Genomic DNA, 27,741 nt, shown 5'->3' on the forward strand with positions numbered 1-27,741 from the left:
TGATACTCGATACCAAGGATGTATGAATTAAAAAAACGTAGTTTTATTACATTTTCGAAAGGTTTTTACAAATTGTTCTACCTTACATATTTTACAAAATTAAGTTCTTGGAAATTTTTGTGAAGTAAGATCCGTAGAGTAAATTATGAATAATAAATTGGAAGGCATTCTCGTAACGAAATGAAATCTGATCTTAAGAAATAAGGCTTACCACTATTGTTTCTTGCATTGTGCACATTGGAAACCGTACTTGATTTGTAAAATCGTAGTTTGAAACAATTAGGTACACTCTTGAACGTGTAAATTTGTTAATATATGCGCAACGTAATACATGATTCCGTATTGGTCGTTACAAGCGTATCGGAGCAAATGTGTAATGCCGCGTTCGAATGCTATGCACGCGAAACTGCGAATCGCAATGAGATAAACTAGTCGTAAGTTAAAAATATGTGCACTACTTATATCTTATACCTGTCCAAATACATTTACAGGGGAAGGTGATTTATCGTATTACACAGTTCGAGTTTCGTGTAATACCAAACTATACGTGGATTTTTCCCGACCAAAGAAAGAATATAATACTTGATCCACGGCAAAAGAAAATTACGCACGCGCGAAAGCAATACTACTGCCAATTGTACTTTAAGAAATACTTGGACAAAACATAACTTATATTCCCTGTACCAGTTAAAATCTATACATAAAAGAATGACTTACAGTTTTCACATTCCCTCCATACATTATTCATGTTAACGTTCCTATGTTTGTTGTCGCTTGTGGAAACCAAGGCGAGCACACGATTAAAAATGAACTAGAATGAATCTCGTTAACTGAATTGAGGTCCGATGTACCGAAGTACATCTGATTTGAGACGAGCCGTATATCGGACTATACCTCCGAATGTGCGTACAGAGCATAAATACATATGCCTTTGACACTTCACTTTTTATGATTGTACCGCTTGAGCATAAGATGTAAATTATCGTTCGTTCCCCCCCCCCCCTATGTATGAAGAAATTTAACCAATAACGGCTTAACAGCCAGGCTGAAATACGAGTATTATGTCTCCTTTTTCGCCTCGCTTTGCGTTTGCGCGGGTTCTTCTTCGTGCTTGGGGTTCGCTGGATGATCCTCGTAACTGAAACGCAATCGATCAATTATAATTTATAAGTTGTTACAGAGTTTCTTGACTAGCAACTTTATCCCTCGAGTGTATCCCTTCGGTGTACGCGCCCGCGGCAGTTAGGCGCAAATTTTATATTTCGTATATTTACTGTAAAAACGAGCAGGAGATGGATGTGGACTAACTTCCTTTTTATTGTCTTCATCGCCATTAATATTCTATTCTAAGCAACTAATGTAACTTCGATTTTCTTCTGTGAGACCTAAAATCGTCTAAATTCAGAGGTAAAACAACGAGAACTCCGATTGCGGTGTAAAAGCCGCAACGCGCCCACTCATGCAAGTCTGAAGAGCGCGCCCACCGAAGGGGTATAGCAGAATGGAACTAACAAAACAGTAAGTAATACGTACGAGAATAACGCTTTTAAATCTCCTTTAACCAACGCCAACAGCAGCGGAGTGCCCAAACAAGCGGGCACTAAGTACACCAGAGCAGGTTGCGGGTGATTGAACAAATGCATAATCAGCATCGTTGCCAACAGTCCCATGAAGTACGCGAAGAATGTTGAATAGAAGTACACGTTCGTTTTCCTGCTCAAGCTATTATCGAACCGCAATAGAAGGGCAATAAATATTCCAGGTAAAACAATGTCTCCCAAGCCCAGCATGGCGAAATTGCTGGCAGTTAGACCTTTCTCCAATAGATCTTGGGGGAACATTAATTTAATCGGTACTTCAAACGACTTCGCAACCGTTACCATCACGTCTGTACCAAATACCCAGAAAGCGTCGTAGAACAGCAATCCGCAGAGCAAGATGCATCCGGTTATAATGTTATTCAAGTGTAGCAATTCGACCCCATTAATCGCGAACGCGATGCCGAATAAATTGTTGGCAATCCAGTGCTGCAAATTAAAACGACGCTATTTTACTCCGTTTCTCACGTAGATAAGTATCCCTCGGAAGGAAGTCGATTTAACAATTTTGGGCATGCTTACCTTTTTCAAGAGGTACCAAGCCCCGACGACTGAACAGCATATCAAGCAAACGATGTCGTGCAGATTGAATTTGTAATTAATAATGTGTTCCGCCTTGTCACCTTCGCCCTTGGTGAACTGTATATGATACGGGGTTTTTGGAATCGCAGCAGGCACCAGTGATGAAATTAAGGGGCTGCAAATATTTAATATAATTACGACATATGATAAGATCGCTGCAGGGTTAATGAAATGCTTGTTTTATCGAAGGACCTTTACTCATACCTGGCGATGTGACACAAGGCTAGGATGCCTAAGAAGAAGAAGTAACTAACTAATATTAGGTTCACATACTCCTTTGCAAAGATCTGAAGAACATTTAAAAAAATTAGTATTAGCCTTAGAAGCGTGCCTTAGTAGGTTCACAGCGCTCCACGTTAAATTCTTCTCACCTTATATACAACATATAGTCCGACTAATGTAAAACTAGAAATGAAAGGAAATATGACTGCATCCTTGCGAGACATTGTATCTGGCTGTTCTCCACTTTCCTTGTATTGTTGCTGTAACATAATAACGATACTACGTAGAATATGATACGAGCATACATAGATCATTATTTATTCATCGATGTATGTGCAACCAAGGAATAATACAGAGCGGCTTTATTATTGAAAACCGCTACCGACGAATCGACACTTCCCCCGATTTTCGAAATAACTAGGCGCGACTAGAAGACTGACTGATGCTTCGAGTGATCGCGTTCCGCTTGAATTTAAAATACAAAAATCCGCTCGAGAAATACACGTGAAACATATGTCAAAACGCGTGGCTAACCTGCTGCTCCTTATGGTGTTTAACGGCTCGATAACTGCCGAAGAAAATTGGCAGAATGGCCATGATTATCAGGCTCCCGTAAGCAATGGCCATTCCCTCGGGCGTCGAAGGTATTCTTCCCGTCAGGGAATCATTGTTTTCCGTCACATTCTCACTGACTTGGGCAGCGATCTCGCTTACCTCGCTTGCCATCTTGGATCTATTGATTATTCTGACTGTGTGCAATCGCTCTATCTACGCGACACGACTTCAAAAAGAAACAGACTTCGAAAACACAGCTTGAAGATGGTCAATCCAGCCCATATTTTATTAACAATTGCACTTAACTCTTTGATTGGCGTTTGGAAGTCGAAACACTGTCTCGAGCCTGCCGGACCGATTTACGAATTCGCCAGTAGCGGGAGAAGCATTGCGTGAATCGCGTCCCTGTTGCTACGCTTCTTTTTAACCATATTATGGACACTTTCACTCTTTAATGCTTGGGTGACGCCATCTATAACTATAGCAATATGATATATGATATGATATACCGCTCTCGATCGCTCTCTTGGGCCATGAATTAAACGAACGTTCCTGACGCTCTTTATGTTAATAATAATCTAACTTCGAACAAAACTCTTGCGAAACTTACTCCAGAAAATAACCCAGGCATTATAAAACCACCGTGGCGGTGGGGCACGTATGGTGCACGAAGCGTGTCGCGTTACACCGGCTAGACAGGCTACATCCCGTGACACGCTTCGTGCAACGCATCTGGCGCACGGCCAGTGTCCACGACACGCTTCGTTAAGCTAAGTAGAGTCTACAGCCGATCGGTAAATGTAATTACCAATTGTTACCTTGAACAGTGAAAGTGCGCGCGTCCCTTGGAAAACTATGAAACCAGAGAATTTCAAATATTACCCGCGTGAGGTTTAAAAACTAAATCTGGGGGGACTTAATCTCGACGAGCGCTAAACCTCGTCATGAATTGAACAGGTTAGGGTCACATTCCGTGTTATTTTCTGAGAAGCTGCGAACTCCGTTCGAACAATGTTCTATCCGTACGCCAAAAATGGAAGTTTATGAAAAAGGATCTAGCGCACAAGTGCCGACCAAGTAAATAAAACTCTACATCGCCGTTTAGCAAGGCATTTCGGAGCTCGCGTGTCTTAATCCTTCGCTTTCTTTCATAGATCACAATGGACTCGAAAAGTAAACAGTTGAAATGTCAAGACCGAGAACCATGCCAATGAAGGAGTTTCATTTCTTGGTCAGAGAAACCAGTATTAGATTCCTACAAGAGAAATTACATTTTCGTCAGGAGTTGCTTAAATTTCTGATTTCGAGTTAGAAATCCGATAAGCAACAGAAAAGCTAAAAAAGACCGCAACAGATATTGTTTATACAAGGGAGCTAATAATGCCACATAGTTGATCGTTATATAAATTGAGAAAATGAATTCCCATTACGATACCGTGAACAAAAGATTACATCATCGGGGACAAATTGATGTGATGGACATGCCGATAGAATTAACTTGTAATTATAAATACTTCTTTGTTTACGAAGATCAGATGTCCAAGTTCGTTGTACTGAAGGCTCTACACGGAAACACAGCAAGCGAGGTAGCTGCAAAGCTCTTAGACATATTAGCTATTATCGGAGCACCACAGGTATTACAGAGCAGTAACGGGCGTAAGTTCGCGGAGCAAGTTGTACAGGAGTTACGCCTCTTATGGAAAGATTTCATTATACTTCACGGAGAGATATCCGAAGACAAAGAAAATGGGAGAAATTTTAAAAGCTTGCTCGAATGCTGGGTGCAGAAGAACCCGACGAGAACATCACACGAGGCGTTGAAACATGTACAGATTCTTCAGAATTCAACGTTTCAATGCGAAAATGGGAAGATTCCTTGTGACATACTATTCGGGCGAAATATCCACGAAGAATTTCAGAAGCAGTCGAATGCTTTAGGTCTGAAAGAAAACATATGGACCGAAGAAGAATGGGTGAATCTCACAACCAGTAAGAGCAACGATGCTGAGAAAGAAGAGAGCGTAAACTGTAATGAAAGTTCAAATTTTATAGCCATGAGAGATATAGACGATGTAAGTATACTATTAGAAATAGAATAATTTATGTAGTCCCATCTGTAAAGTACTAATCATTATTCTTCACCTTACCAGTCGAGAGATTACGACAGTGACTCCCTGAGCATCAAGGAGGAGTTTCAAAGAGACACTCCTGGCTTTAATTTCGTTAACGTGAAAAGCGAACCTTTGAACATGCACGCGGAAGATATAGTATTCGAAGACGAGTCGACGCTAGATGGTAAAACAAAATTAGTATCGGAGAGCCAAGACTTAAAGTGCAAAATCTGCAAGAAGCAATACATGAAACCTGGTCATTTAAAGAATCACCTGAGGACACATTTGAGAGGGAAAAAGTTCGAATGCAAATTGTGTAATAAAACGTTCCACGTTCTAACGTTGTACGAGAAGCATATGCGACAGTCTCATAAACAGAATAAGCTGTCCAGTTTGAGTAGATTGCGAAGACATAAAGATTCGCAGGAGAAAGCAACGTCGGACCCAACGGCTTCGAAAATCAATTGTTCTTTGGACGCAGACGCCAATGAATCACAATCTAATCATGCCGAAAGAAAGAAGCTACCCGCGGAAAGTCGGTCGACGAAGATAAATTGGGATCCAACTCTGGAGTGTACGTACTGCAAGCAGAAATTCAACTTCCCCAGCGTATTAAAGAGGCACATGCGATCTCACACGAATGAAAGACCGTACGTCTGCGAAGTCTGTAACAAAAGTTTTAAGCAATTGGGCCACCTCAGCCAGCACTCGCTCACGCACAAGGATTACCGGTCCTTCCACTGTGCAGTCTGCGGGGTAAAGTTCGAGTCACTGAGCTCGTTGAAAGTCCACACTCAGTCCCATAAAGAGGACTATATTTCGAAAACGAAAGAGGCCTTCCGCTTGTTCGAGTGCGATAACTGTAAGAAGGTGTTCACCACTAAGAGCGTACTAGAGCGACACATACTCACTCACTCCCACGAACGTCAATTCGCGTGCATAATTTGCGAGAAAAGATTCAAGCAAGCTGGACACGTCAAGTCTCACATGCTGGTGCACACGGGTGAACGGAGATTCGAGTGCACCGTGTGCAAGAAGCGATTCAGCCTCTCCAACTCCCTGAAGAAGCACATGTACGTGCACAACGGGGAGAAACCGTACCAGTGCGACGTCTGTGGCGCACGGTTCCTTGAGAAGAGGAATCTGAACGGACACCTTATGACTCATACAAACGAACGGCCGTTCCGCTGCAAAATCTGCGGGAAGAGGTACACGCTGGCGGACACTTTGCGCCGTCATATAAGCGCCGCCCACGAGGACGGGCGTACCTACCAGTGCGAGATTTGTGCGAAGATGTTCAAGCAGCTCGCTCATCTCTCCGTTCACAAGAAAGTGCACAACGACGAGCGACCGTTCCAGTGCCACTTATGCGAGAAGAACTTTAAGCATAAAAACGTCCTCAAGTCTCATCTGGCTATACACGCAAACGTCAGGCCATTCGAGTGCGACGAGTGCAAGGCTACCTTCGTAAGAAAGACCAATCTCCAAACGCACATCGCATCGGCCCATATGAACGAGAGGCCGTACGTTTGCACCATTTGTGGCAAACGGTTCAAGCAAATTAGTCACCTGAACGGCCACGTTGTGGTGCACAGTAACTTAATGCCTTACCAATGCGATTTCTGTGAACGACGATGCAACAGACTCGATAACTTGAAGAAGCACATGCGCCTGCACACTAAAAACAAAGAATGAACAGTTCAGCGCAGTATAATTCCTACGGTTGTCTTCTACGAGGCATCCCTAACGATCTTCTTAACGTAAAAGTAATAGATATTCGAACCTGTTTATACTAGCAGTAAAGATAAGCCGATCTTGTAGAAGTCTTTACTTTCAGCCTACGTTCGTTGTAGTATTTTTACCAATGACAAATGAATTTTCTTGATCTGTAATCGCATCGTTGTGTGCGGCCACAGTACACTTATAAATTTCAGATATTTTTATATATATATATATATATACACATATATATATCTCAAGCAGAATCTCGCGACGCTCTACTCATTTGAAACTGAATCAAACTGGTCAACAATCCCGATGCTGCTTTAAAGAATACGGACTCGGTTCGGCGATCGGAGTTTCAAACGAGTACAGCTAAAAATTTTAACACGTCTCCTCTGTATTTTTACTAATACATACTATAAGCTTCCGCCCTTTTTTAAGTCCCATTGTAATCTAAAGATAGAAAGCAATGCGTTGTATAATTCCTCTGTACAAACATATAGAATGTATATTTCGAATTTCAGAAGTTTTCGAAACTTATACATGTAAACCAATTAAAATTTATTCTAAACAATTTATCGTTGCGCTTTTTCTCAAACAATTACCAGCGGGCAAAACTCTACTGTACATATTTTCACCCTTTCGAAATGAGTCTTGGTGCAAAGATTTCATTAACAAACTGTAACATATATTTATATAGTTGTAGATTCTTGAATTTTATATTTAGAGTTGTAAACAACGATACGGCGTCTGGGGCAAAGTTATTATTTGCGTGTTAAATAGAAAAGATAAGGACCGATATATGGCATCGATTAGATTTGAAAGGGGCAATGACTGCAGCGCTTGGCTGGTTGCCTATCGTATGTGTTCACCATGGGGTACAATAAGGGATGGAAATTCGGTTCGGCACTGACCCTGTTGGTGGTTTTATCTGCAATCTATTATAGAAACTCCGAGAACGTGCTTCAAAAACGCTTGCAGACATTAATTCACGGATTAGAGAAGCTTGAGAACAAACATGTGATTACTTCGAGGCCGAAAGTTGCGATAGGTTATGGTGTGTGCACTGACGTCTACGTGAATGCCGACCAATTGCTCACGTACAGCGAAGAGATTGGGCAACCGCAGCATTTCGATGAAATTAACACGCAATTAGAACTCTTGAAGAGCTTTGCCTATTACTTCCGTCATGGAGCTGCCGCCGAGTATGAATTCGACCTTTGCTCCGCTGCGCTTTAGCATAAGTTAACATCTGCTCGATGAAAGCCGAGCTTTTTTTCCGCAGCTTCAAGTAAAATGCCTAATTAATTCTTTCAGGAGGTACATGGCGAATCAGACATTGTTCGACGATCTCGTCGCCAAGGCTCGTTCGTTGCCTTCGTCTTATTCCACTATCGGTGGCAATGCAGCTGTTATGGCGCTACGATTCGCGAAGGAGGGGTGCGACGTGACGCTCGCTGCAAAGCTGACTACCTCGTTGCACCAAATGATACCACAAGTTGTCAATATTGTAGGCGGCGAAGTCAAGCGCGACGATATTCACTTAGTTATGGAGTACAAGCACGGCGATGTTTGGGGCCCGTACTCCAGTGCTAGGGCAAATAGGTGTGAGATTCGAGGGGAAAGTTTTAAGACCATTGCACCAAATTGTTGAACATCGAGTTATTCGCTAATATAATTTTGCAGGTACATAGTTCACAATGATGCGAATAACCCGATGATTAATTCTCTTGAAGCATTCGATAAGCTTCTGGCGAAGCACGAGCCTAATTTACTTGTCATCAGTGGCCTACAAATGATGGACAATTATCCATTTCCCCAAGGTAATTGTGGGTTACCCTATTAACTACATAATTTTTATGCAGGCCCGTTCCTGGCGGGGGTGCAGAACGTGCCCCTGCACCTGGGCAGCCAACTGTTCAAAATTATGTATATATAGATATAAAAGTAAACACTGCATACCAAATTCGTAATTGAAAAATATTAAATTTTAATAGGGGCGGCAATATTGTTTTTACACCTAGGCGGCCGGAACTCAGCAACGGCCCTGTTTTTATGACTCATTTCCTGATACTTGTTTCCTCCTTTGCAGGCGAACGGCATAAGCTGTTGCTGAAAGTGAAGAAACAAATGATGAGTCGATCTCCGTCCACCAAAGTTCACTTCGAGATGGCTTCGTTCGCGGAGGATAAATTCTTGTTCGAGCTGTGCGAGTCAATTATACCGTACGCGGACAGCTTAGGCATGAACGAGCAAGAAATAGCCAATTTGCATAACGCCATGTATTATGGGAACATCTCTTTGGTAGCTAATTCGACGCCGCGCATCGCGACCGTCCTAGATCAGATGCGAACGTTATTCAAGCTCATACGCACGAGGAGCAAATCTCTGACCAGTTCTCGGGAGCTCACAAGAATTCATGTACACACATTAGCGTACCAAGCTATATTTACCGTAAAAGATTCCGTGTGGAAGAACACTATGGCTGCAGCGGCCAAAGCCTCGCTGACTGCGCATAGACACGTGTGTGCGACGAGTCACGTGAGTATATGTTGAAGGAATACTGGACAGCGAGTCAGCCTGAACGTGTATTGAAATTCACAAACTCTTGCAGGTGGACGTTAAAAAGGCGGCTCTGATTTTAGACGATAGCTTTTCTACTTCTATCATCGATGGTACACGAATAGCGCTAGACATTGACAAACCAGTTTCGTGCTGGGACGAAATGTTGAAAGTAGGGCTCGAAGATATCTCTATTCAAGTATGCGTCGCGCCAGTATTAGTTTGCACCCAGGCGGCTCAAACCGCTGGCGGCGGGGATAATATTTCAAGCGCCGGTCTCGTATTGCAAATTTAAACTTCAGATTTCTCAGCAAGAGCGGCCGAACCGCACAGTTATTCTTCTTTCGTACTATTTTTTTACGTTTCGACACTCGCAAAGTAAACGTGCAGATTCCCACGACCGTAAACTTGAAAAGTTTAGATCACGTTTCATTCCACTAGATATCATTCCAATGTTTCAATTATTTTACTCTTTTACACGTGATAAGACTCGGCATTGGACATATGCATTTATACGCAAGCAAATTAATTGGAAATAAGGGACATAAATGATATTTGATAAAAGTGAAAGTTATTAAAGCGAATACACAAAGTGTCACTTCGCTACGCGCCACTATGGGCGTTATCGTTCTCTGTCTTTATATGGTGAAGGAGGTAAAGGTGGTAGTGATATGTAGAGGCGAAGATTGGATAGAAAAGGAGGAAAGGAAAGAGGTGCGTTTCGTCCTGGGCCTGCTAGTGGACTCGTAGGCAAGGCTTACCTAGCAGACCCTGCCTTAGACGCGGGGATGCTAGGAGGTAGGACGAACAGGTATACATCTGAACCCCCGAGCCAGAATGTATTAAGTCCGCTTTATTTAAAAAAAAAAAAGTAACACGTAAAATGTGACTTTTTAAAAAAAGTGGACTTAATACACTCTGGCTGTTGGATCCAGATACAGGAATCGGTAGTTAAGGGGGAACTTGCGAGAGAGGTATCGCTTCAATGGTATAATTGTTGGTCATCTGCGACGAAAGTTGAAATTAAGACACTACGAAAACACGTGAACGTCGATGACGTGAAGCACTTTTTTGAGTTGTAGATACACTCTGTCTGCAGCTTCTTTTCAAATTATCTTCAGAAAGGTACCAAAGTGCAGCAGGACTCCATCTTTGTCGGATTGTAGACAACAGGCCCGGCTCGTCCTTATAGGCAAAATTAGGCAGCTGCCTAGGGGCGCAAAATGGTCTTTTCATTGTTGGTATTTTTTAAAAAATAAAGTTTTCAGTGAAATATTACAAGTTGTACTATAAATGTTTAAAGCTACGAATAAAAATTCAGAGTAGGATCATCAAAATCTCAAATAAATGTACTTTAAATAAAGGGCGCAACTTTGCACATTCGCCTAGAGCGCAAAAGGGGCTCAAGCAGTTTCACACGTGCGTAAATGACACTTTCATATCACTGAGCACATTGGCTGAAATATAATTTGGAGGGAGTTATCGATACAGCGCTCGAGTAAAGGTAGTATACCGGGGAGGGAAATCGAAGGGGTCTTCGAAGGACCGTTCGGGAAATTATGGAACGCAGATTACTCGAGCTGTAAACTTTTGTTCGTAAAGGTCTTGCAATTATACCGCCAAGAGAGCATAGCGTAGAAAAGTAGAATTTGCATTTCTCAATAATTGTTAAATTACTAAGTGAACAGAAAATGTTATGACAATACTTAACGAAAATGTTAGGCATATTATTTATGCCTTGGACACAATTTATGCTACAGACGATGCCACGCGGTAGTTAGTGTATTAAAAAGAATTTCATGAAAGTTTGATTGCGCGAAGATTGTACGCTTCCATGGTCGAAGCAATGTGATATAGCGTTTTAAAAATTCTACGAATCAATTCGAAGAGAAGAAAGGAATAAAGTATAGTTGAACGATGCACGAAATTGTTTGTTATTCTGTTGCGTTTTACCCTTCCTTCGGAACATAAAATCACATTTCACGTTTCGTCATTTTATTAATGGAATACTATTGACGAATAAAATTTACACTTGGAAACTTTTCAAAGCACGGCGTTTATACCCACATTGGGATCCAATGTGATCGTATCTTGAAAATTGAGAAAGCCGTTTCTTACGAGTCTAAATTACAGCGCTTAAACTATGTAATACCCTCATGCACAATGCATATTCACTGAAACTCCGAACTTGGATGGGAATTAAGTTTCAATCTATGCAAGAGATGTGTACACATATGATAAAAATAATAGCGTGACGCTGTGATATTCTAATTCTTGCACATTCTTATCAACATCTCAATATTCCCATCAATTAAAGTCGAATGAAAACAGTATGTTCAATAAAAAATAGTAAACATTTCGTACGACATTCCCGTCCCTATTCACTGTGTACCTCGTCTAATTAGCAGACAGAAGAGCATAACATTTACTATTTCCCATTTAAAATACTAGTTTACATAATTACACAATTCCATTACAAAACGTGTATCATATGAGGTGTACACTTAAAAAGATAGATTCGTCGAATCATAACGGATAATGCCTGCAAATAACGGCCCCATCAAAGGAAAACGTGAACAACCGATGAAATGACTCACAAGGTTTCGCATCATGAAACCTTATTAAGAAAGAAAAATTCGAGTCTATGCATGTACGTGTCCGTAGAAAGTTTTACAGGATAGTGTCTCCTTCGTCGATACCTAACATCTTCAAGTCGTCTGGTCCGGGCTGAGTGTCTACCTCGCTCTCCGCCTGTGTTATCTCTGGCGGCGGCTGATCCATGTACTCTGGACCATAACCAACGCAGCCCAGCATACTATACATAGAGGAGTACATGATATTAGTCTCTTGCTGACTCTGCTGCTTGGTCTCTGTTTCCTCTTTGGGGAAGATGATGTTCAGAGCCTCTTGCAAATCATCGGGTAAGGGAATGCTTGGGTCGGTCCGTTTCTCGGTGGGTTCCGGTATCTCGGCGAGTTCCTGCGACCCGCCTTCCACGACTGGAAGCGGAGGCGGTGGAGGGTTCTGGTGGTTCTGGACGAAAGGTGGAACAGCGGGCATCTGCGGTGGCGGATTGGCCATGAACGGAGGATGGCTCTGCACTGCTGGACGCACTGGTTGGTGAGCAGGGAACCGTGGTTGGCTCTGAACGAATGGTGGCGGGTTAGACATGAATGACGGGGGTGGTCTGTTCGTAGGGAATTGTGGTCTGCTCTGCACCGTTGCTGGCTGCTGTTGCGCCTGTGTCGGCTGAGCCGAGAACGATGGCGGTGGTCTGTTCAAAGGAGGCGGGGGATGAGGCGGCAAAGGTAACTTGGATATACTCTGCGTTTCCTTTTGCTGCTCCATCATCGGCTCCTCTATCACCGTCTCCTCGATCTGATCCTCAATCTCCATGTCAACTACCTGCTGCGTTGGCTTGGTTTCATTCAACACTGGTGGTGGTGGAGCTACCAGTATCTTCATTGGTTGATTCTTACTAATCGGACTCGGTGAGGTGCTAGCGTTATTGCTGGCACCGTTATTGTTGTTACTGCTATTGTTATTGTTACTGTTGCCGAGATTTAGCGGAGTAGCAAGCTTCGTGATATGCACAACGCCCGGCGGATTGATAATTTCATTGGGTACTTTCGGCGTATCCTCGAATTTACTTTGCTGATAAGGGAGCGGCGTAATGTCTTTTTCAGGCATTTTCGGTTCCTCGGTTTTCTTCTTAAACAATGGCAATCTACCGATAAAGGGCAACTTCCCCTTGGATACCTGAGGCGCTGATTTCTTAGTCTGTACGCCACCCTTCTTCGATTTGGACGCGGACTCGTTCGTCTTCTTTTCGAATTTCGACTCATCGTTGGACGAATTATCGTCCCTCCTATCTTTGCTGTACTTCTCGTAATTCCTCTTTGGACTGTCGCGCCAGCCTCTCTCCCGTCGCGGAGAATCGTTGCTGTCTCGTTTCCTACGATCCTCGTAGTACTCCCTTTCCCTGTCCCTATCACGATCCCTGTCCCTGTCCCTGTCACGATCCCTATCCCTGTCCCGATCCCTATCCCTATCCCTGTCCCGTCCGCGTCTTCTGTCGTATCTGCTATTGTAGCGTTCGTACTTTTCCTCTCGTCTTTCGTATTTCCTGTCGCGATCGTCTTTGTATCTGTCGCTCTCCCGATCCCTGTCGTCCTCCTTCTCCACGGTTTTCATCTCGGGCGGCTTCACGGTCATGTTCACCTGTTGCTTCGTCCAGAATCCCATGTGAGGCTTAGGCATCTCTTCTGGTTTCGGTAGTTCGATCGGCTTGCTGACTATAGGTTGCGGCTTCTCCTCTTCCTTTTTTATCCAGAAAGGTTTCGGCGGTTCCTTTGGTCCCCAAGCTTCCAAGCTCTCAGACTTGGATTTGTTAGAGAAAGAAGGCTGCTCTGGTTCCTCTTCCTCCTCTTCTTCCTCCTCCTCCTCGACAGGTTTCTCTTGACTCAGCCTTCGATTACCAACAGACTTCATCTCCTCCTCTTGCTTCGCTTTCAACTTGTCCCTGATCGAGTTCAACAACTGCCTGTCATCGGTCTCCGTCGGCTGCGGTTCCGGAGTCGGCGGCTGATTCAAATGCTGGGATATCTTGGACCAGTGGCCCTTCAGCTTTATTCGATGATAGTCTATCTCCTCGTTGAGGATCGCCTGAGTCGACGCCTTCATCTTGTTCCTCATGGCAACGCGAATACTCTTGGACATGTCCTGATCGGAATCCGTATCAGAGTTCTCCGAGTCGCTGGAACTATCGCTCCCACTGCTCCTGTTCCTTCGTTTCTTCGACTTCTTCTTGCTCTTTTTGCTTTTCTTCGATTTCTTCGACTTCGGTGGTGGATCGTCATCTTTGTGCTTCTGCAACTCCATCTGTATCTGCTTGTGCTTCTCCTCGGAGAACGCTTTCTCGCGATCCGCCATCCAATCGGTTTCCCAATGCGGATTCTGTTCTACAAAACGCTGCCAGAAAAAAAAAATGTTGAACGTTTAGTTTGCGTTTTAACGCGCGTTCGGCGAAATATTCGAACGTAAGAACTCTGCGGACACTTACGGAATAATTTTCGGAATGCTGCTTAGACTTCAGGTGCAAACTCGCGCAATGAAGATCGCCGATCCAGGAATCGCAAAGCTTGCAGTACCATGCCGTCGCAGCGCTGAAGAACTGCAGACCTATAACCAAATAATTCGACACTTAGCATTGCTTAAGCTTTGAAAAAATGGTAGACAATTTAAGTTCATAAAGAATGACCTTATATTCTGCCACGACACATTCATGTCACTGAAAAAACAAAAATAATATATTAAAAGATGCTCAACAAATGGTCGAATACATTATAAATAATTCTTCAGTGGGTCCCGCGTTGATCTCTAGAAGAAGAAAAGGGTGGGGGAGGGTACGTCATACTTTATTTATACAGATATATGCACATATAAGTCGTAGGTGTACAATAAAACTGATAAACTTTACATAGAGCAACGTATAAACTTTCTCCACTCACATACCGCAATTGCCACTCGTTGACGGCACCGTGGAATGCTAACTGTTACAAATTCCCTGCGGCGCCCAGCTCGACAAGGGAGATGAAGTTCGGCGCTTGCGGTACGTTTCACATCAATATATTTCGATTTATAAACATTTTGTATCATAAGTGTATTGTATGTATAGATGTAACAGATACGCCGAATAAAGTAACACGAGCGATTATCACAGTTTACACATTCCGTATAACCAGATACGTTATTCGTATTTTGTACACGCACCATCATTATGATAACATTGATCTGTATGTTGATATGCTTTTCTTTTCACATTTTAGTAATTCTTCTCTCGTTCATTCTTCACCGTGTGAATCGACCTATGTACAACAATTCGACGAACGATACACTTACGAAGAATAATGTTTAAACAGTTCGAGTATAGGAGGAGGCTGAAACATCTGAAATGCGCCCGAAAGTGTGCTCCTCGTCCATTTTAAAATCCAGTGCATCTCTATGGTGTTTTTTTACATCGTTGCTACAAAATTTGCTGCTAACAACGTGACATGCATAGATACCCCTCGGAAATAGAAACTAATAATTCTCCGCGAATCACGTGGAACACCCGTAAAACGATTTCCGCATAGAGAAGAGCCAGACGTCTGATTTCAATAATTTGGGGTGGGAGGGAGAGGAGGGGGATTTTTTTCAGAAAAAAAAGAATGCATCTCTTTTGCCGGCAGTTCAACTCTGGGAGCCGACAATTACGTATGTTAACGCAGACAAATTTTTGAGCAAACCATAGCCGTAGGTCTCTTCAATACATACCGGACACCAACACAGTGTCTGTGCACAAGCTACGGAATTGTATTCTATTAGTAATTATCCACTGAAATAAACCATACCTTTAATAGGTGTTCTTTTCGTTGGCAGTCCGGGATAATAGGGCACTTCCTTTTCCGTTCCCTCTCCATTCCGCTCATGCCATGGCATATCAACTATCTTGCGTTCCTGTTGCAGGGAATGAAAAGCGTTAATTCGCGATGCTCCTCACAAAACTGTGCGAAAATACTCGGTGGTACGTTGTTAAGAGTGATATTGTTATGGCACACCAATCAGACTACGTGTACCAAGTACCTGCACGTCGATCAGTTACTGTAATACATATCATCCTTACATAAATATAGTTCAAATTAGAAATTAACCGAATCCGTTTTCTTTCTCTCACAACGTAAATCAATAATCAGTTACATTTTTTTTTCTGCTCCCTGTTCTAATGATTACAAATATTATTTATGAAAACAATCCTCACAATCGGGAATTTCTAAATTAAATTATTCGGAAGCACCTACGATGTATATATACCAAGGTTGGAGGAGTTTTTACTAATACTCTACGTTATTTACAACGATAGGCGGACTTACTAAACAAGCTTCTTTGTGCTCATTGCTATGCAGATGATTCAAATATTCCTTTGCCGTTTTAGGAAATATATCGCAGACTTTACACCAATGCATTTCCGGATCGTAATGCACGAAATTGTACATAGGCTTAGAGTCCTCGGGAGACCTTCGCTCTTTCGTTTCCCTTTCGGTTTTCGATTCCTTGTCGGAATCGGACGCCGACGTTCTGTCGGGCGACTCCGATTTCCCTTTCGGAAAGTCTTCTTTGGGACTCCTCGAACGTTTATTAATCTCTAGTTTAAACTTGCTCTTAAGATCGTCAACGGTAGCTTTATCCCCGATTATTCCGGTAAGCATGTCGATAACGTTGTGTATCGACTTCATTTTGTTCTGTATCTCGATCTGCAAACGGGAAAGGATTAAACAACGAACAATCAAGTTGGAAGAATCTGTCGACCCACGTTTCAAGCGATAGCACATTTACCTGCAACTTCTGGTTCTCCTTTATGATGCGATTGTTCTCCCGCCCGCCCTCTTTACCAATTTCATCACACTGTTGACGCAGGATCTCCAGCTCCCGTTGCAGCGTGGCCGATTTTTTAACGTACTCCTCGCGCTGTTTAGCCAGAGTCGCTTTTTGCTGTTTCACTTCAGCTGCGATTGCTGCTGGGCATGTAATTTCAGGGGATTTTAAAAACTATACGATATATAATTTTATAGATATCGTAGAATGGACAGATCGGCAGTAATTCGATACGAAATAAAGCTGAGAGAAATTAAAATGCGCACCTTCTTTCTTGGCGTCCTCCGGTCTCGCCAAGGTCGGCACTAGTCCAGAGGAACCACTGTCCATTGGCCTTGACGACTCTTGCTGAGACGTTAATGTGGGGGGTGGCGGTGGTTGTTGACTGTTATACGACACTTGGCTCCCTTGCCAATTTGGTGGTGGATAGTCCTAACAAAATAAATATGCAGTTCATCTCACATACTTGGGCAGTATTCTTATCGAACCTTACCTTTCTTCGTCCATACGCAAATCAGAACTTTGGATAATACACGGAAGATTCTTGAAGATGAATCATCTGGTCAATTATACTGGTTTCCAATGTCAATGCCAATAAAATAAACAACGCGAGTGTTATACTTACGCGGAGAGTCGCAACATTTTGCGATACAAAAGGACAATAACGTTCGTCCTCGGAAATGAATAATACTACCAAATACTATCAAGAACACTTTGATAGCTTGCGTGATAATTTCCTAATTATTCTCACAAATTTATAACGCTATTAAGCCAACGAACAGGTGATAACACAGAAAGGTTCTTGCGAGCGGTGGAACTTAATTGCATTGCCCCGATCGCGATGCAACCACAATTACCGCAGACATAAGCTTAACATCCGCATATAAAAGTACACCTCTCTCTATTAATTAATCATTTTTCTTTCATATTCTTTTCAGAAAACTTACGCTGCGATAACTAGTCGGCTGCTGGTAACTGTAGTCATAGCTTTGCCCGTAGCTGTAGTTGTAGTTATTATATCCCTGGTTATACGCCGATAGAGGTGGTGGTGGTTGGCTGGTGTTTGGGGGTGGTGGCGCCTATGCAACGACATTAACAATTTAGTGTTAATAATAATATTAGTGATAACGTTGATTCGACCATACCTGGTACTGATTGTGTACCGCTGCAACATAACCACCGGAACTGTTTGGATTAGGAGTAGAAGCTTGAGACTGGGATGTAGCCTGCTGCTTCCATTCTTGTTGAGAGCGACTGGACTCCTTTCTCCTCCTATCCCTGGAACTCGAACGAGATCTTCTGTCCCTAGAGCGAGATCGACGGTATCTGCTCCGCCTCGGAGATGGAGATCGATCGTATTTCCTAGACCTCCTTCTGTGAGAGGAATCTTCTGAATCGGCGCTCGGACTTCGTGGTCCTTTGCGCCTGGATTCTTGTTCCATCCTCCTGCCCACTCAAACTGCAAAAAATCTATTCGTGTTATAACAGGTATATTATTAATCACGGACAAATAAGGGGAAAAAAATCTGCAGGCTACTCTTAGCATTTGAGCAAACATTGTCAAGCTTTTCTGCTATAAATGCTTCCTTCTCAAGTTACGAAGACTAAAAACTTTGGATGCGCAGAAAAATCGCATCGCTCCAATAAATCATCGGTGGCATAAGTATTATTTAACACTACTTGGGTGTAAACAACAATAAGGCATGACAGTGTTGCTTTCTGCCAAATGATATTAGGAGAATGCACTATAACAATTCGTGCATAGCGTTAGTAAGTTATTTCCTTCGAAGGGCCATAACGCCGAAAGCAAACTGTTGCGGAGCTGTGATTGCGCGACGCTATTGTTAAATACGATTAGTATATTACGCTGTTATAGTTTGACCGAAAATTTTAGGAACACCCTATGCATTTAGGACGCGATAACGCGTATCGTATCGATGAAATTGGTAGAACTGTGCGTCGCGTTAAGTTCGATATTGATCGCCGCCCTACAATATCCTATGTTTTAACCGCGATACATTTTCGGGAACGGAAGGCACGATTTTAAATGTCGCATTGCAGCCATTGCTATTGTGCCGATAAAACATGGATGTTGTTATTCGGCGAGTTGAAGCTGATTAGATGTATTTACCTTCGTTAACGACCGTCTTGCGACTTTCGTACCCCGTTCTCGGTAAGTACTGAAGCGAAACAACGAGAATAATATATTTCAAGCCACTTCAATACCATTAATTCCGCACGACGTAACACGGACCCAAAAACGAATGGAAGAAGCCGAACTGCGACTGCGAACGAAGCGCATAGAAGCAACAAGATGGAAGACGGATCAACTCGACGCGCTACCACGTTTCTAATGCCACAACTAACGACAAGCAACTATAAAAAATCGCGGCAACCAATCAGCGACGATACACGTTGTTCCGATTACTCCCTAGAGGATCACTAGCCTGTCGTTGTTTGCCGTGTCACCTGCGGATAGTTTTATAAGTAGAAGTAAGTGGATAGATGCTCAGTCTTTTTCGATAACCCTGGGAATCCCTGGACATCCCTTTGATTTACCACGCATTAGGTGCTTGTTACCATAAAGTGTCATTGCATGTTATTGTTAGATTTGCATAAATAATACTGTGCGTGGTTGAAATGTAGGGGGATGATGTGCGCGAAGGCACAGGGGAATGCGGGGTACTCTTCGTCACGCTTGTGTGATCTGATTCGTCGATGTTTTCGCGTCGACCAATAACGGACAATACTATGGGGACTTTCGGGATATAACCAGTTATAACCAATCGGACCCACATTTCTTCCTCTTCTTCTTCCCCGTTCTCCCCTTCGATTCCAAGCCACGCACAGTAGTTCTTTCTTATTCTTTCTGGTTCATCGTGCGCCTACTGTTTACAATACATGCCCTACGACTTGTTACGTGGTCGTACGTAATTGGTCCTGACCAGAAATGCATATGCGAACTGAAAAGTACGTTGCAAACTCTAGCATGCCATCTTTTTACGAAGCTTTCATTTTTCCGTTTTCTAGAAAAGTCCTTTCGAGTTCGAGCCGATGATTCAATTATTAAAATTAATTAATTAACGTTTCGAGCAGTTTCGAGTTGTATCGCATCCCTGATATTACGCATAGGTAAACTTGTAGATTTGTTCCAATATTAAGGCGTGAAAGAATCATCCTCGGTTACCAGTCTAGCTTGGGTTATCGTTCAGGATTAGGATTTCCAGTTCTCCGTGATTCTCGGTGTATCTCATATGGTAAAATCGTGAAATGTAAAGTTACTTATCACAAATAATATTATGACTGTACGGTTGCTTTTCGCGCAGATCAAGCAAAATGAGTAAAACACCGGTAATGGTATTACAAGAAGTTGCAATGAAACGTTGTAGTTCGTTACCCGTTTATACAGAAATTTCTTGCATCCAAGGCACTCATCAGAATAAATTTACTATTGGTGTTAAGTGGAAGTCCTATGATGCTAAAGGAGTAGGATCTAGTAAAATGAAAGCCAAACATAATGCTGCACAGAAAATGCTAGCATTGTTAGTAGCTTCATCAGAAATATCGCAAAATCAAGTTTCCTTGATCTCGTGTCATGAAGCAGCTACAACTACTGTAAGGCCTACTAATTCAGCTACTTCTACAACGACTATGTTTACCTCTGTACTTGATTCGGGCAAGTCTTTTAATAATTCCTCGATATCTTTACCTTGTTCACCTGTTTCGGCAGCAAGCTTAGGAAATGCATTTGTGAACTATGTAGGGCTTCTCCATGTAAGTATATGTTCAAGCATTATTCGCATTACAATGCTATTTGAATGTACATTTTTGTTTATAAGATTATTTTATAGGAATATTGTGCATCGAGACATATACCTGAACCCCAATATGATATTGTTAATAGAACAGGACCATCTCATCTTCCTGTATTTATTATGAGCTGCAGAGTTGCTTCTGTGCATGAACAAGTATCTGCGACTACAAAAAAGAATGCCAAACACGAAGTGGCTAAGAAAGTATTGCAGCAGTTAACAAAGGACACAGACTTTGGTGTCAAGAATGAAACATTAGAGAGCTGTGTTAAAAAGTTGAACGCAGAATTTATGAATCTTCAGATAAGTGAACCTAAAGTAGACGATTCTCAAACTGTTAAAGTGTTGACAACTTACACACAACTAAAACATAAAAGCCCCGTAATCACACACGCAATAAAAATCGAGAACTATCATGCAGTATTGAGCAGTTTATGCTATAGAATTCCAAAAATAGAAAGAGATTCTTTGATAAATATATTCAAAACAAAAACGTATTTTACACAGAACATAAGCGATGTAAAAAATATTATTTGTAGTGCGATGGACACGACTATGCAAACAATTGCTTTTAAAGCAAATATTGGAAATCAATTCATAATAGGGCTTAGATTGTGTACGTACCCTACAATACTTAAAATTGGTATAGGTGAAACTACAGAACGAGCAGAAAGGCATGCTTTATGTAAACTCTTTGCATTCATCGCTGTATTATTAAAATAATATGCAACGTGAATCGCGAAAATTTATACATTATAATATTACGGTTACCATACTGCAGATATACCTGCCTTCAAATTATATATATATAAATTTGTTAATTAATTATAAAATGTAAGCTTTATATAATTTTTAAATATAAATATATTTCATAATGTTTAAATGTTCCTTCGAATGTAAGTTCATAAATTCAACTAATTGTCCGAAGAAATTATTTTGTACACTGGGATCAGAAATATCTTTCCAACTACCTACCACCAGTGATGGGTCGAAGTTGCGTCGGACGATTCTGATTGGTTAATTGTGGTAGAGACGAAACACTTGTACACTTCCTAGGCGCCGATCGGCTAGTGGAAATGCGCTGGCTAGATGCGAGTAAAATTATGTGGTCCGCCCATGGTTTTTTAAAGTAACAGCTAAAATTATGTTATTTCAAGAATAAAAAAGAAAGTCAGCATGTAGTAGTAAAATACTTTGCAACAAATTTTAAGAAGCTTGATAACCTAAAATTTTACAATCCTACATTCCCTATGCATTATCTACAGATTCTCAATTTTCTTCAGTTGGTCACTTAATATGCTAATAGCGAATTCGGTACCTCGCACTGTCTCTGCACTGGTGCCAGAAAATTACTTGGATTGGTTGTTTCTGATAGAAACAAGGTAGCTCTATAAGAATCAACTAATCCAAGTAATTTTTTGGCACCAGTGCAGAGTCAGTGGGAGGTACCAAATTCGCTATAAGTTACTTTGAGTTGCAAACAGCGTGCGGCGGAAATGACTTGTGGTCAAACTATTCCGCGGAGGGGGAATAACCAATCAACGCCAAGGTGGGAAACGAAACGGCGCCACCGTCAAGTCAAGCCAAGCTAGGCAACACAGGCCAACCAGCGTCGCCGGGGAATCGGTTATCGACGCTGGTTGGCTGCGGCCTCACTTGGCTTAGCGCTGGCGCCGTTTCGTTTCCTACCTTGGCGTTAATTGGTTATTCCCCCTCCGCGGAATAGTTTGACCATCAAGTCATTTCCGCCGCACGCTGGTTGCAAACGTTAAAAGGCGGTGAATTGTTCTGTATACATCAAAATGAAACAACGTATCGATGGTCGCCGTTTGGCACAGAACGTCGGGCAACAAGTTATTTTACTTGGGACTGTCGAAAATGTATGATTCGCACGTAATTATGTTACGCCATAGAAGATATTCAATATAAATTTTATCTGTTTACAAATCTGTGCAATTCTAATAGACTTTCTTCTTCCGTCACGTATTAGAAAAGTTCGAACGGTAAAAATATAGAACTGAAAACAACCGATGGCGTACAAGTTAATGTAACTCTGCCCAATCCCATCGATGGCAATGCAGAAGGTTATATAGAAGTGCACGGTACACTGCATTCAAAATCCACCATGGCTTGCGATAACTATGTACTATTCCCAGCCAGCATGACAGAAAAGTTTGGCAAGTATAACACCCGCTTAGTTCTCGTATATCCTGCAAGGTCCGTAAGAACATGGAAAATATTACAGATGCCGAGCAATATAACGAATTGATGGTTATATTAAACGTATTGGGACCGCAAAAATGGAGAGTGTCCGCAGATGACACAGGATCATAAGCTGCTATGGAAGCCTACTGTACACCTTTTGCAAGAGTACAATTACTATTACGCGTATCATCATTTTGTAAATCCATGCTTTATAATAAAATTAAATAATATCTATTACATAGAGATATAGGTAGTTATCCTTTGCTTCTTATATTAAGGTGGCTCCAAGAAATGTACAAAATATCCTAAAACTGTAATAGGTAGTGTAAGTATTTCTCAAAATTCTTAGGAAGCACGGTTTCTATTTATGGGATACCCACTCCTATTTTACACGATGCGTCTAAAGAGAAGCATCTGCAAGTACACGATGTTACTGGACATTCGGAATGCTGCCTGTTTAACGTGAATAATATTAGTCACCTCGAGAAAGCTACAAGCTGAAAAGAAACAATGCGTATAATTCTGAAAGACCTTACCTGAACCAGTGTGTAATATGATCAGCATGACCACCGTGTCTGCACGTTTGACACCACGTGAACCAATTGTTGAATTCTGTTAATTTATTGTCACATTCTTCGTTCCTACTAACACCCGATGTTGTCATCTGTAATCCACTAACGGTACCCATGTGCATCAAACAAATTGCACATCGTGGTAACGGTTTTCGACAATTTGGGCACGAGGACATCTACAAAAGAAAAAGAAACAAAAACAGAACACTGTAGATAGGATTTGAATTATGTGAAACATCCATACCGAAGCTTATTACCTTCAACTTATTGGGTGTACTTCCTAATCTACCAAAGGGGCCTCTTGCCCTACTCAAACCCTGCATAAACGCGGATATGCTTTTGCCACAAAAATTACACGAGACGTATATCTGCTGCGGAGGCTTTTCGTTCGTTGCAGATCGCATAGCGATATCGAAGTGGGCTCTCTGAGTCCACATTTTCCAAGCATTTAAAAGGTTCCTGTAACTATATTCAACTTCTTCACGCCACCTGCTTTACGCTGCTAGCCCTCGTTTGTAATGTTAATACCTAGTAATCCATACTTGGACTTGATTTTCTTGGAGTAACTTCGATGTGAACGCTCTAATAGCTATAAGGCTGCAACTCTGAACATCACCAGTGATTTCTAAATACCGATTTAGTAACTGTATACCTTCTAAGCTTGCACCTAAAATATAGAGGTATGTAGAAAAGGACTACGGTAAGTAAAAATTGTTTACTAAATAACTGAATAAAGGAAAGCCGAACCTGTTAAAAGAAAGCCAGATAGATCGCCCTCATTGCTCAGCTTCTGAGTCAATTTTTTCAAATATTCATTTAATTTATTATCCGACAGAAACATGAGCGCGAACGCTACTCTGTCCTCAACTGCCATGCCGTTTTCGTTCTGGAACAGTAAGTATAATAGATATCGTTTCCAGCGATGGGCACATCGACGTATACTTACCAGAACATTTTCGTACGAATCGTCCGCGGTTAAAAAAGCAAAGGTTGCTCTTAAATAAGGATCCGAAAGTTGCGTTATACATTTTAAGCATGATTCTCTCCACATGCTACTTCTGTCTTCAGAGAACCCCGACAGGGCCATAGCGACGATATTTAAATTCGCGGAGACTGGCATTTTACTGGCTCCTCGATTTAAAATGTCTATAGCCTGTCGCAAACATAAATTGAATACTGCTATCGCTGCTGCTCTCGAATAAGCCCCTTCCCTTTCTAATCTTTCTAACAATAAGTTATCATAAAGAGTATTTGTATCCTTATCGAATCTCCAACCACATAAGAGCAGTCCTTTATCTCTGTCTGGAGATCTGTAACCGAAACTCTGATAATTTACCCGACATAGTAACTTCGATATACCAAGCTTATCGTCTCCGTTTTATACCTGTACATCTTTGCTGTGTGATTCGATCCTATGTCTGACCAGGGGCGATGAATCAATTCCGATTTCAAGAAACCATTATTAGATCCTTGTTGGCTATCTAATTTCAAAACTGTTCTATGTAATATTGATGATCATTAATTCGTATACTTCCTTGCATTCCCCACGCTCGTGTTAAATGAAACAAAATTCTTAATTTACCTGACACCTGGGTGTTTATTATCTGGACTAGGTATAGTGTTGTCTTCTACCAAATAACGACTCAAATACAGCCACTGCCACAAATTCTTCAAGGTGTCGTTTACAGCCAGTTCGCCATTCTGGGCCAGCTCTGGCTACAAAGACACGCGTAAGAACCTTCCTACGTGAACCACGAGTTTTCTCAACTTACAAGTAATCCATATTCCGACGTTGCGCGCGTTTTGGTTAAAATAGAAATGTCATCCAAGGCGTTGTAAATATTATCGTTGCTGCATATGTATTTAAATGACTTAGACGCGTGATTCCATGCGAGGTGAGATCGCGTGGACCAGTTTACCGTAATCCTCTCGCAAACTGTATAATCTGTGAGTCCTTTAAAAACAGGGGAAACCGGTTAAATAGTTTTTCTCCGATCGTTCTTAAAACGTAGCGGTGTAATATGATCAAACCTTGCTGCGATATTGCCAACAACCTGTTCACGTGTGTTGGATGCCATGAGAAACTTACAGGACTGTGCCAAAGTGGTGCAACCGTTCTTTCCAGAGCTCCGGGTTCGGTATCCTCTCCGCCCCCGATGCCACAGTGTTGAATGTCGTACAAGTGTAATGTCACTTCAATAAAAATAATGCTAATATGTAATACAATTCCTAGTAATTCATTTCCTTACATGCATTCATATAAAAACAATATTCTACCCGAATCTTTTTGTAAAGCTCCCAAGAGATTGTGTCTAGTCGGACACCACAGTACCTTGGTAATTTGTCTAGCTTGCGACAGAGTTAAAACAGGCTTCTCGAAGCATCTTGTGTCCCAAATCGTTACTTGATTGTCAACGCTTGACACTAAATGGTAATTATTGTGTGGATTAACCGATACGTTATAAACTGCTTTAGTCGCTGCTGTATTTATCACCTTAGCAGAATCTAATAAAAACGTGGATTAATGTATATAATATATATATAGAGATTTATTTTCAGCCTCAACAGCGTTGAAAAGGAACTTGGTTTTACAATTTTTCCATCCAATTCATCCACTCTGACATTCCTTCTATCTTATAAACTACAATTTAACTCATCTTTCCTATCTTTTAAACTTCCTTCCTATCTCTCTCATCCACTCTAGTATGTTCCCATTTACTGTCCCCTCTAATACCCTTTCTGTACTGTATCCTAGTCTCTCTGTTTCCGTGCCATCTTCAATTAGATGCTTCACCAATCCTCCTCTCTGGCACAGACCGCATCTTCTCCGGCCTACCGCATTTAAGCCTCCCTCCTCGAATTTCCTTGCCCTGCTTTTATTCTTATTTTGTCTCGCTTAGCTTCTTCCAAAACTATATACCCTGATGTGCTTCTTTCCAAACCCAGACACCATCAAATATCTTTCATTTCTACCCTTTCTGTGTCATCTCTCTCCATTTCTCTCTCCTGTTTTCATCTTCTCTCTCTCCCCCCCTCCTTCTACCTTCTTTCTACTCCCTACTTTCACCTAATTTTTATATAATACCCTCCTAAAACAGAGATTTTTCGCTCACTCTCACACCGCATACAACCAAGTCCGATTAATGTATAATATAATAATATATAAAAGCAATGAGCCATACAGTTTGTTTAGTAGTACCTCTAAAGTCGATGATCTTCAGTTGCTTATTGTTGGCACCGATTACCATACATTTCTGTTCGTGTTTGAACCAAGCAATGGAATGTACAGTTTCAGAGACTCCAACTTCTGCGATAGGTCTTAAAGAATCTGTTTGCACCGCCGCATGGTGATGCATCCTCTCGGAACTTTGCAAACCTTTATTTATATCCCATAACAAGATAGAATGGTCTTTACTATGTTTGTCTAAACCGGACACAATCAAATTTGTGTCTATAGGATTCCAAGCAACTGTGTTGCATTGCCTAGCGTGTTTCGGAACTGCAACAGTTTATAAATGTAATTGGTAAGTGCACATCTCACGGCCACGCGTCAGAATGATTTACCTAGCTCTTTCCCGCTAAGACCTTGAGAATCAAAAACAGTTGGCCCGAAAGTGGTTAAAACGACCTTTCCGTTCGCTTGCCCAACAGCTAGGAGAATATCTGGCTCCGGCTGAGGATATATATCGATACACTTAACGTAATGATGATTTGTATTCGTGGCTAGTAAGTGGGCCACTGTGGAATCGGAGATCTTTGTATCTACGCGAGGAAAATGTTCAAATTTACTTTCAATATTTAACGAACCTTTCGTCGTCGGGCGAATACGTGTCTGTAGGAAATTTATACTCACACATTTGCCTGATATTGTCTTTTACTTGAGTAACTTCGTACAGACAAATCTCTGTACCCCAAGTAACGAATTTATTTCCATGGATAGGGGACCACTGTACGTCAAGTTTGATACTACCCATTTTCTCCTGACTTTACGTACGTTTGTCAATAACGGTAAAATACATTACTCTGGTAAGCGGAACCTGGAGTAAGGAAAAGATAAAATGTTAGAAGACTTCATCGATACCGATTCGTCGTTGTAAAGACTGACGGATAACCCTACGTACAGTATTTCATTCATCGAACACGTCCTTTTACGTTTGCCAGTTTTCAAACATTCATCCTTCTCCACTGCGTTGTAAACGATTAATAGTAAATATGCAGCTATAGTAAACTAAAAAGTAACAATAAGTACTATTATATTTCCGTAAAGCTAGGCTATGATTGGTCGCTTGATAACTCTGTCCAGCGACGTCATACGCCGTTTACAGGATGTTCAAAACTTACGGGCTTGTAATCTTTCGATAGAAATAAATCAATTCGGATTAAATAA

General features: G+C 41.6%; 7 protein-coding genes across 18 annotated transcripts; 4 read left to right on the top strand and 3 right to left on the bottom strand.

Annotated features, from left to right (window-relative positions):
- Nucleotides 1–21: 21 nt before the first annotated feature.
- Nucleotides 22–3,426, bottom strand: LOC143370285 (signal peptide peptidase). Its single transcript, XM_076815210.1, has 6 exons — nt 2,937–3,426; nt 2,552–2,662; nt 2,385–2,467; nt 2,121–2,295; nt 1,534–2,027; nt 22–1,138 (listed from the first exon to the last, which is right to left on the bottom strand). Exons 1-6 carry the CDS (start codon nt 3,126–3,128, stop codon nt 1,060–1,062), a joined length of 1,134 nt encoding a protein of 377 aa, XP_076671325.1. The 5' UTR covers nt 3,129–3,426; the 3' UTR covers nt 22–1,059.
- A 74-nt stretch (nt 3,427–3,500) lies between these two features.
- Nucleotides 3,501–7,364, top strand: LOC143370283 (uncharacterized). Of its 2 annotated transcripts, none has more exons than XM_076815206.1 (3): nt 3,501–4,034; nt 4,112–5,029; nt 5,108–7,364. In XM_076815206.1, exons 2-3 carry the CDS (start codon nt 4,373–4,375, stop codon nt 6,761–6,763), a joined length of 2,313 nt encoding a protein of 770 aa, XP_076671321.1. In that variant the 5' UTR covers nt 3,501–4,034; nt 4,112–4,372; the 3' UTR covers nt 6,764–7,364. The 2 variants fall into 2 exon arrangements, with proteins under 2 accessions (XP_076671321.1, XP_076671322.1); XM_076815207.1 differs by having other exon boundaries at nt 3,501–3,914.
- Nucleotides 7,365–7,615: 251 nt separating this feature from the next.
- Nucleotides 7,616–11,977, top strand: LOC143370284 (ADP-dependent glucokinase). Of its 3 annotated transcripts, none has more exons than XR_013085587.1 (6): nt 7,616–7,995; nt 8,108–8,395; nt 8,477–8,613; nt 8,883–9,331; nt 9,405–10,443; nt 10,492–11,977. XR_013085587.1 is itself a non-coding variant. In XM_076815209.1 (5 exons), exons 1-5 carry the CDS (start codon nt 7,664–7,666, stop codon nt 9,645–9,647), a joined length of 1,449 nt encoding a protein of 482 aa, XP_076671324.1. In that variant the 5' UTR covers nt 7,616–7,663; the 3' UTR covers nt 9,648–11,977. The 3 variants fall into 3 exon arrangements, 1 of the variants encoding a protein (XP_076671324.1); XR_013085588.1 differs by having other exon boundaries at nt 9,405–9,722; nt 9,754–11,977; XM_076815209.1 differs by having other exon boundaries at nt 9,405–11,977.
- Nucleotides 11,331–19,063, bottom strand: LOC143370281 (uncharacterized). Of its 5 annotated transcripts, none has more exons than XM_076815203.1 (9): nt 18,897–19,063; nt 17,911–18,235; nt 17,713–17,844; nt 17,032–17,197; nt 16,727–16,908; nt 16,264–16,644; nt 15,745–15,850; nt 14,415–14,533; nt 11,331–14,323 (listed from the first exon to the last, which is right to left on the bottom strand). In XM_076815203.1, exons 2-9 carry the CDS (start codon nt 18,205–18,207, stop codon nt 12,023–12,025), a joined length of 3,684 nt encoding a protein of 1,227 aa, XP_076671318.1. In that variant the 5' UTR covers nt 18,208–18,235; nt 18,897–19,063; the 3' UTR covers nt 11,331–12,022. The 5 variants fall into 5 exon arrangements, with proteins under 5 accessions (XP_076671318.1, XP_076671319.1, XP_076671316.1 ...); XM_076815204.1 differs by having other exon boundaries at nt 16,727–16,905; nt 17,911–18,224; nt 18,897–19,062; XM_076815201.1 differs by having other exon boundaries at nt 17,911–18,224; nt 18,897–19,062.
- A 673-nt stretch (nt 19,064–19,736) lies between these two features.
- On the top strand, nt 19,737–21,408 carry LOC143370286 (RISC-loading complex subunit tarbp2-like). 2 transcript variants are annotated; one of them, XM_076815212.1, is made up of 3 exons: nt 19,737–20,022; nt 20,092–20,539; nt 20,617–21,408. In XM_076815212.1, exons 2-3 carry the CDS (start codon nt 20,102–20,104, stop codon nt 21,298–21,300), a joined length of 1,122 nt encoding a protein of 373 aa, XP_076671327.1. In that variant the 5' UTR covers nt 19,737–20,022; nt 20,092–20,101; the 3' UTR covers nt 21,301–21,408. The 2 variants fall into 2 exon arrangements, with proteins under 2 accessions (XP_076671327.1, XP_076671326.1); XM_076815211.1 differs by having other exon boundaries at nt 19,738–20,539; nt 20,617–21,407.
- A 921-nt stretch (nt 21,409–22,329) lies between these two features.
- Nucleotides 22,330–23,025, top strand: LOC143370119 (replication protein A 14 kDa subunit). Its single transcript, XM_076814782.1, has 3 exons — nt 22,330–22,457; nt 22,568–22,754; nt 22,823–23,025. The coding sequence occupies exons 1-3, from the start codon at nt 22,380–22,382 to the stop codon at nt 22,909–22,911; spliced, it is 354 nt and encodes a 117-aa protein (XP_076670897.1). The 5' UTR covers nt 22,330–22,379; the 3' UTR covers nt 22,912–23,025.
- Mio (GATOR complex protein mio) lies at nt 22,822–27,660 on the bottom strand. Of its 4 annotated transcripts, XM_076814756.1 has the most exons (16): nt 27,476–27,657; nt 27,208–27,391; nt 26,919–27,116; nt 26,554–26,853; nt 25,632–25,859; nt 25,386–25,547; nt 25,127–25,308; nt 24,937–25,070; nt 24,739–24,852; nt 24,301–24,664; nt 24,102–24,240; nt 23,883–24,021; nt 23,612–23,819; nt 23,319–23,530; nt 23,163–23,235; nt 22,822–23,093 (listed from the first exon to the last, which is right to left on the bottom strand). In XM_076814756.1, the coding sequence occupies exons 2-16, from the start codon at nt 27,326–27,328 to the stop codon at nt 23,088–23,090; spliced, it is 2,580 nt and encodes an 859-aa protein (XP_076670871.1). In that variant the 5' UTR covers nt 27,329–27,391; nt 27,476–27,657; the 3' UTR covers nt 22,822–23,087. The 4 variants fall into 4 exon arrangements, 3 of the variants coding, with proteins under 3 accessions (XP_076670871.1, XP_076670869.1, XP_076670870.1); XM_076814754.1 differs by having other exon boundaries at nt 22,822–23,235; nt 27,476–27,658; XM_076814755.1 differs by having other exon boundaries at nt 22,822–23,235; nt 27,208–27,375; nt 27,460–27,658.
- Between the last annotated feature and the right edge of the window lie 81 nt (nt 27,661–27,741).

Source organism: Andrena cerasifolii, chromosome 6 (genome assembly GCF_050908995.1).
Source record: "Andrena cerasifolii isolate SP2316 chromosome 6, iyAndCera1_principal, whole genome shotgun sequence".
Taxonomy (NCBI): domain Eukaryota; kingdom Metazoa; phylum Arthropoda; class Insecta; order Hymenoptera; family Andrenidae; genus Andrena; species Andrena cerasifolii.

Bases quoted from the DNA above. Each gene is read 5' to 3' on its own strand.
- LOC143370284 (XM_076815209.1), top strand. From the start codon at position 7,664: ATGGGGTACAATAAGGGATGGAAATTCGGTTCGGCACTGACCCTGTTG. The intron at 8,396-8,476 runs GTGTGAGATTCG...ATAATTTTGCAG, and splicing joins TCCAGTGCTAGGGCAAATAG to GTACATAGTTCACAATGATG. The intron at 8,614-8,882 runs GTAATTGTGGGT...CCTCCTTTGCAG, and splicing joins CAATTATCCATTTCCCCAAG to GCGAACGGCATAAGCTGTTG.
- Mio (XM_076814754.1), bottom strand. From the start codon at position 27,328: ATGGGTAGTATCAAACTTGACGTACAGTGGTCCCCTATCCATGGAAAT. The intron at 25,860-26,553 runs GTACTACTAAAC...CGTTTTTATTAG, and splicing joins GAAGATCATCGACTTTAGAG to ATTCTGCTAAGGTGATAAAT. The intron at 24,241-24,300 runs GTAAGTATACGT...TTACTGTTCCAG, and splicing joins ATTCGTACGAAAATGTTCTG to AACGAAAACGGCATGGCAGT.
- LOC143370285 (XM_076815210.1), bottom strand. From the start codon at position 3,128: ATGGCAAGCGAGGTAAGCGAGATCGCTGCCCAAGTCAGTGAGAATGTG. The intron at 2,028-2,120 runs GTAAGCATGCCC...TTTAATTTGCAG, and splicing joins CTTGGTACCTCTTGAAAAAG to CACTGGATTGCCAACAATTT. The intron at 1,139-1,533 runs GTACGTATTACT...ATTGCGTTTCAG, and splicing joins GATTTAAAAGCGTTATTCTC to TTACGAGGATCATCCAGCGA.
- LOC143370119 (XM_076814782.1), top strand. From the start codon at position 22,380: ATGAAACAACGTATCGATGGTCGCCGTTTGGCACAGAACGTCGGGCAA. The intron at 22,458-22,567 runs GTATGATTCGCA...GTCACGTATTAG, and splicing joins TACTTGGGACTGTCGAAAAT to AAAAGTTCGAACGGTAAAAA. The intron at 22,755-22,822 runs GCAAGTATAACA...AAAATATTACAG, and splicing joins CAGCATGACAGAAAAGTTTG to ATGCCGAGCAATATAACGAA.
- LOC143370286 (XM_076815212.1), top strand. From the start codon at position 20,102: ATGAGTAAAACACCGGTAATGGTATTACAAGAAGTTGCAATGAAACGT. The intron at 20,540-20,616 runs GTAAGTATATGT...ATTATTTTATAG, and splicing joins ACTATGTAGGGCTTCTCCAT to GAATATTGTGCATCGAGACA.
- LOC143370283 (XM_076815206.1), top strand. From the start codon at position 4,373: ATGAATTCCCATTACGATACCGTGAACAAAAGATTACATCATCGGGGA. The intron at 5,030-5,107 runs GTAAGTATACTA...TCACCTTACCAG, and splicing joins CCATGAGAGATATAGACGAT to TCGAGAGATTACGACAGTGA.
- LOC143370281 (XM_076815203.1), bottom strand. From the start codon at position 18,207: ATGGAACAAGAATCCAGGCGCAAAGGACCACGAAGTCCGAGCGCCGAT. The intron at 17,845-17,910 runs GTATGGTCGAAT...GTCGTTGCATAG, and splicing joins CGGTACACAATCAGTACCAG to GCGCCACCACCCCCAAACAC. The intron at 14,534-15,744 runs GTATGGTTTATT...ATTTGGTTATAG, and splicing joins GAAAAGAACACCTATTAAAG to GTCTGCAGTTCTTCAGCGCT.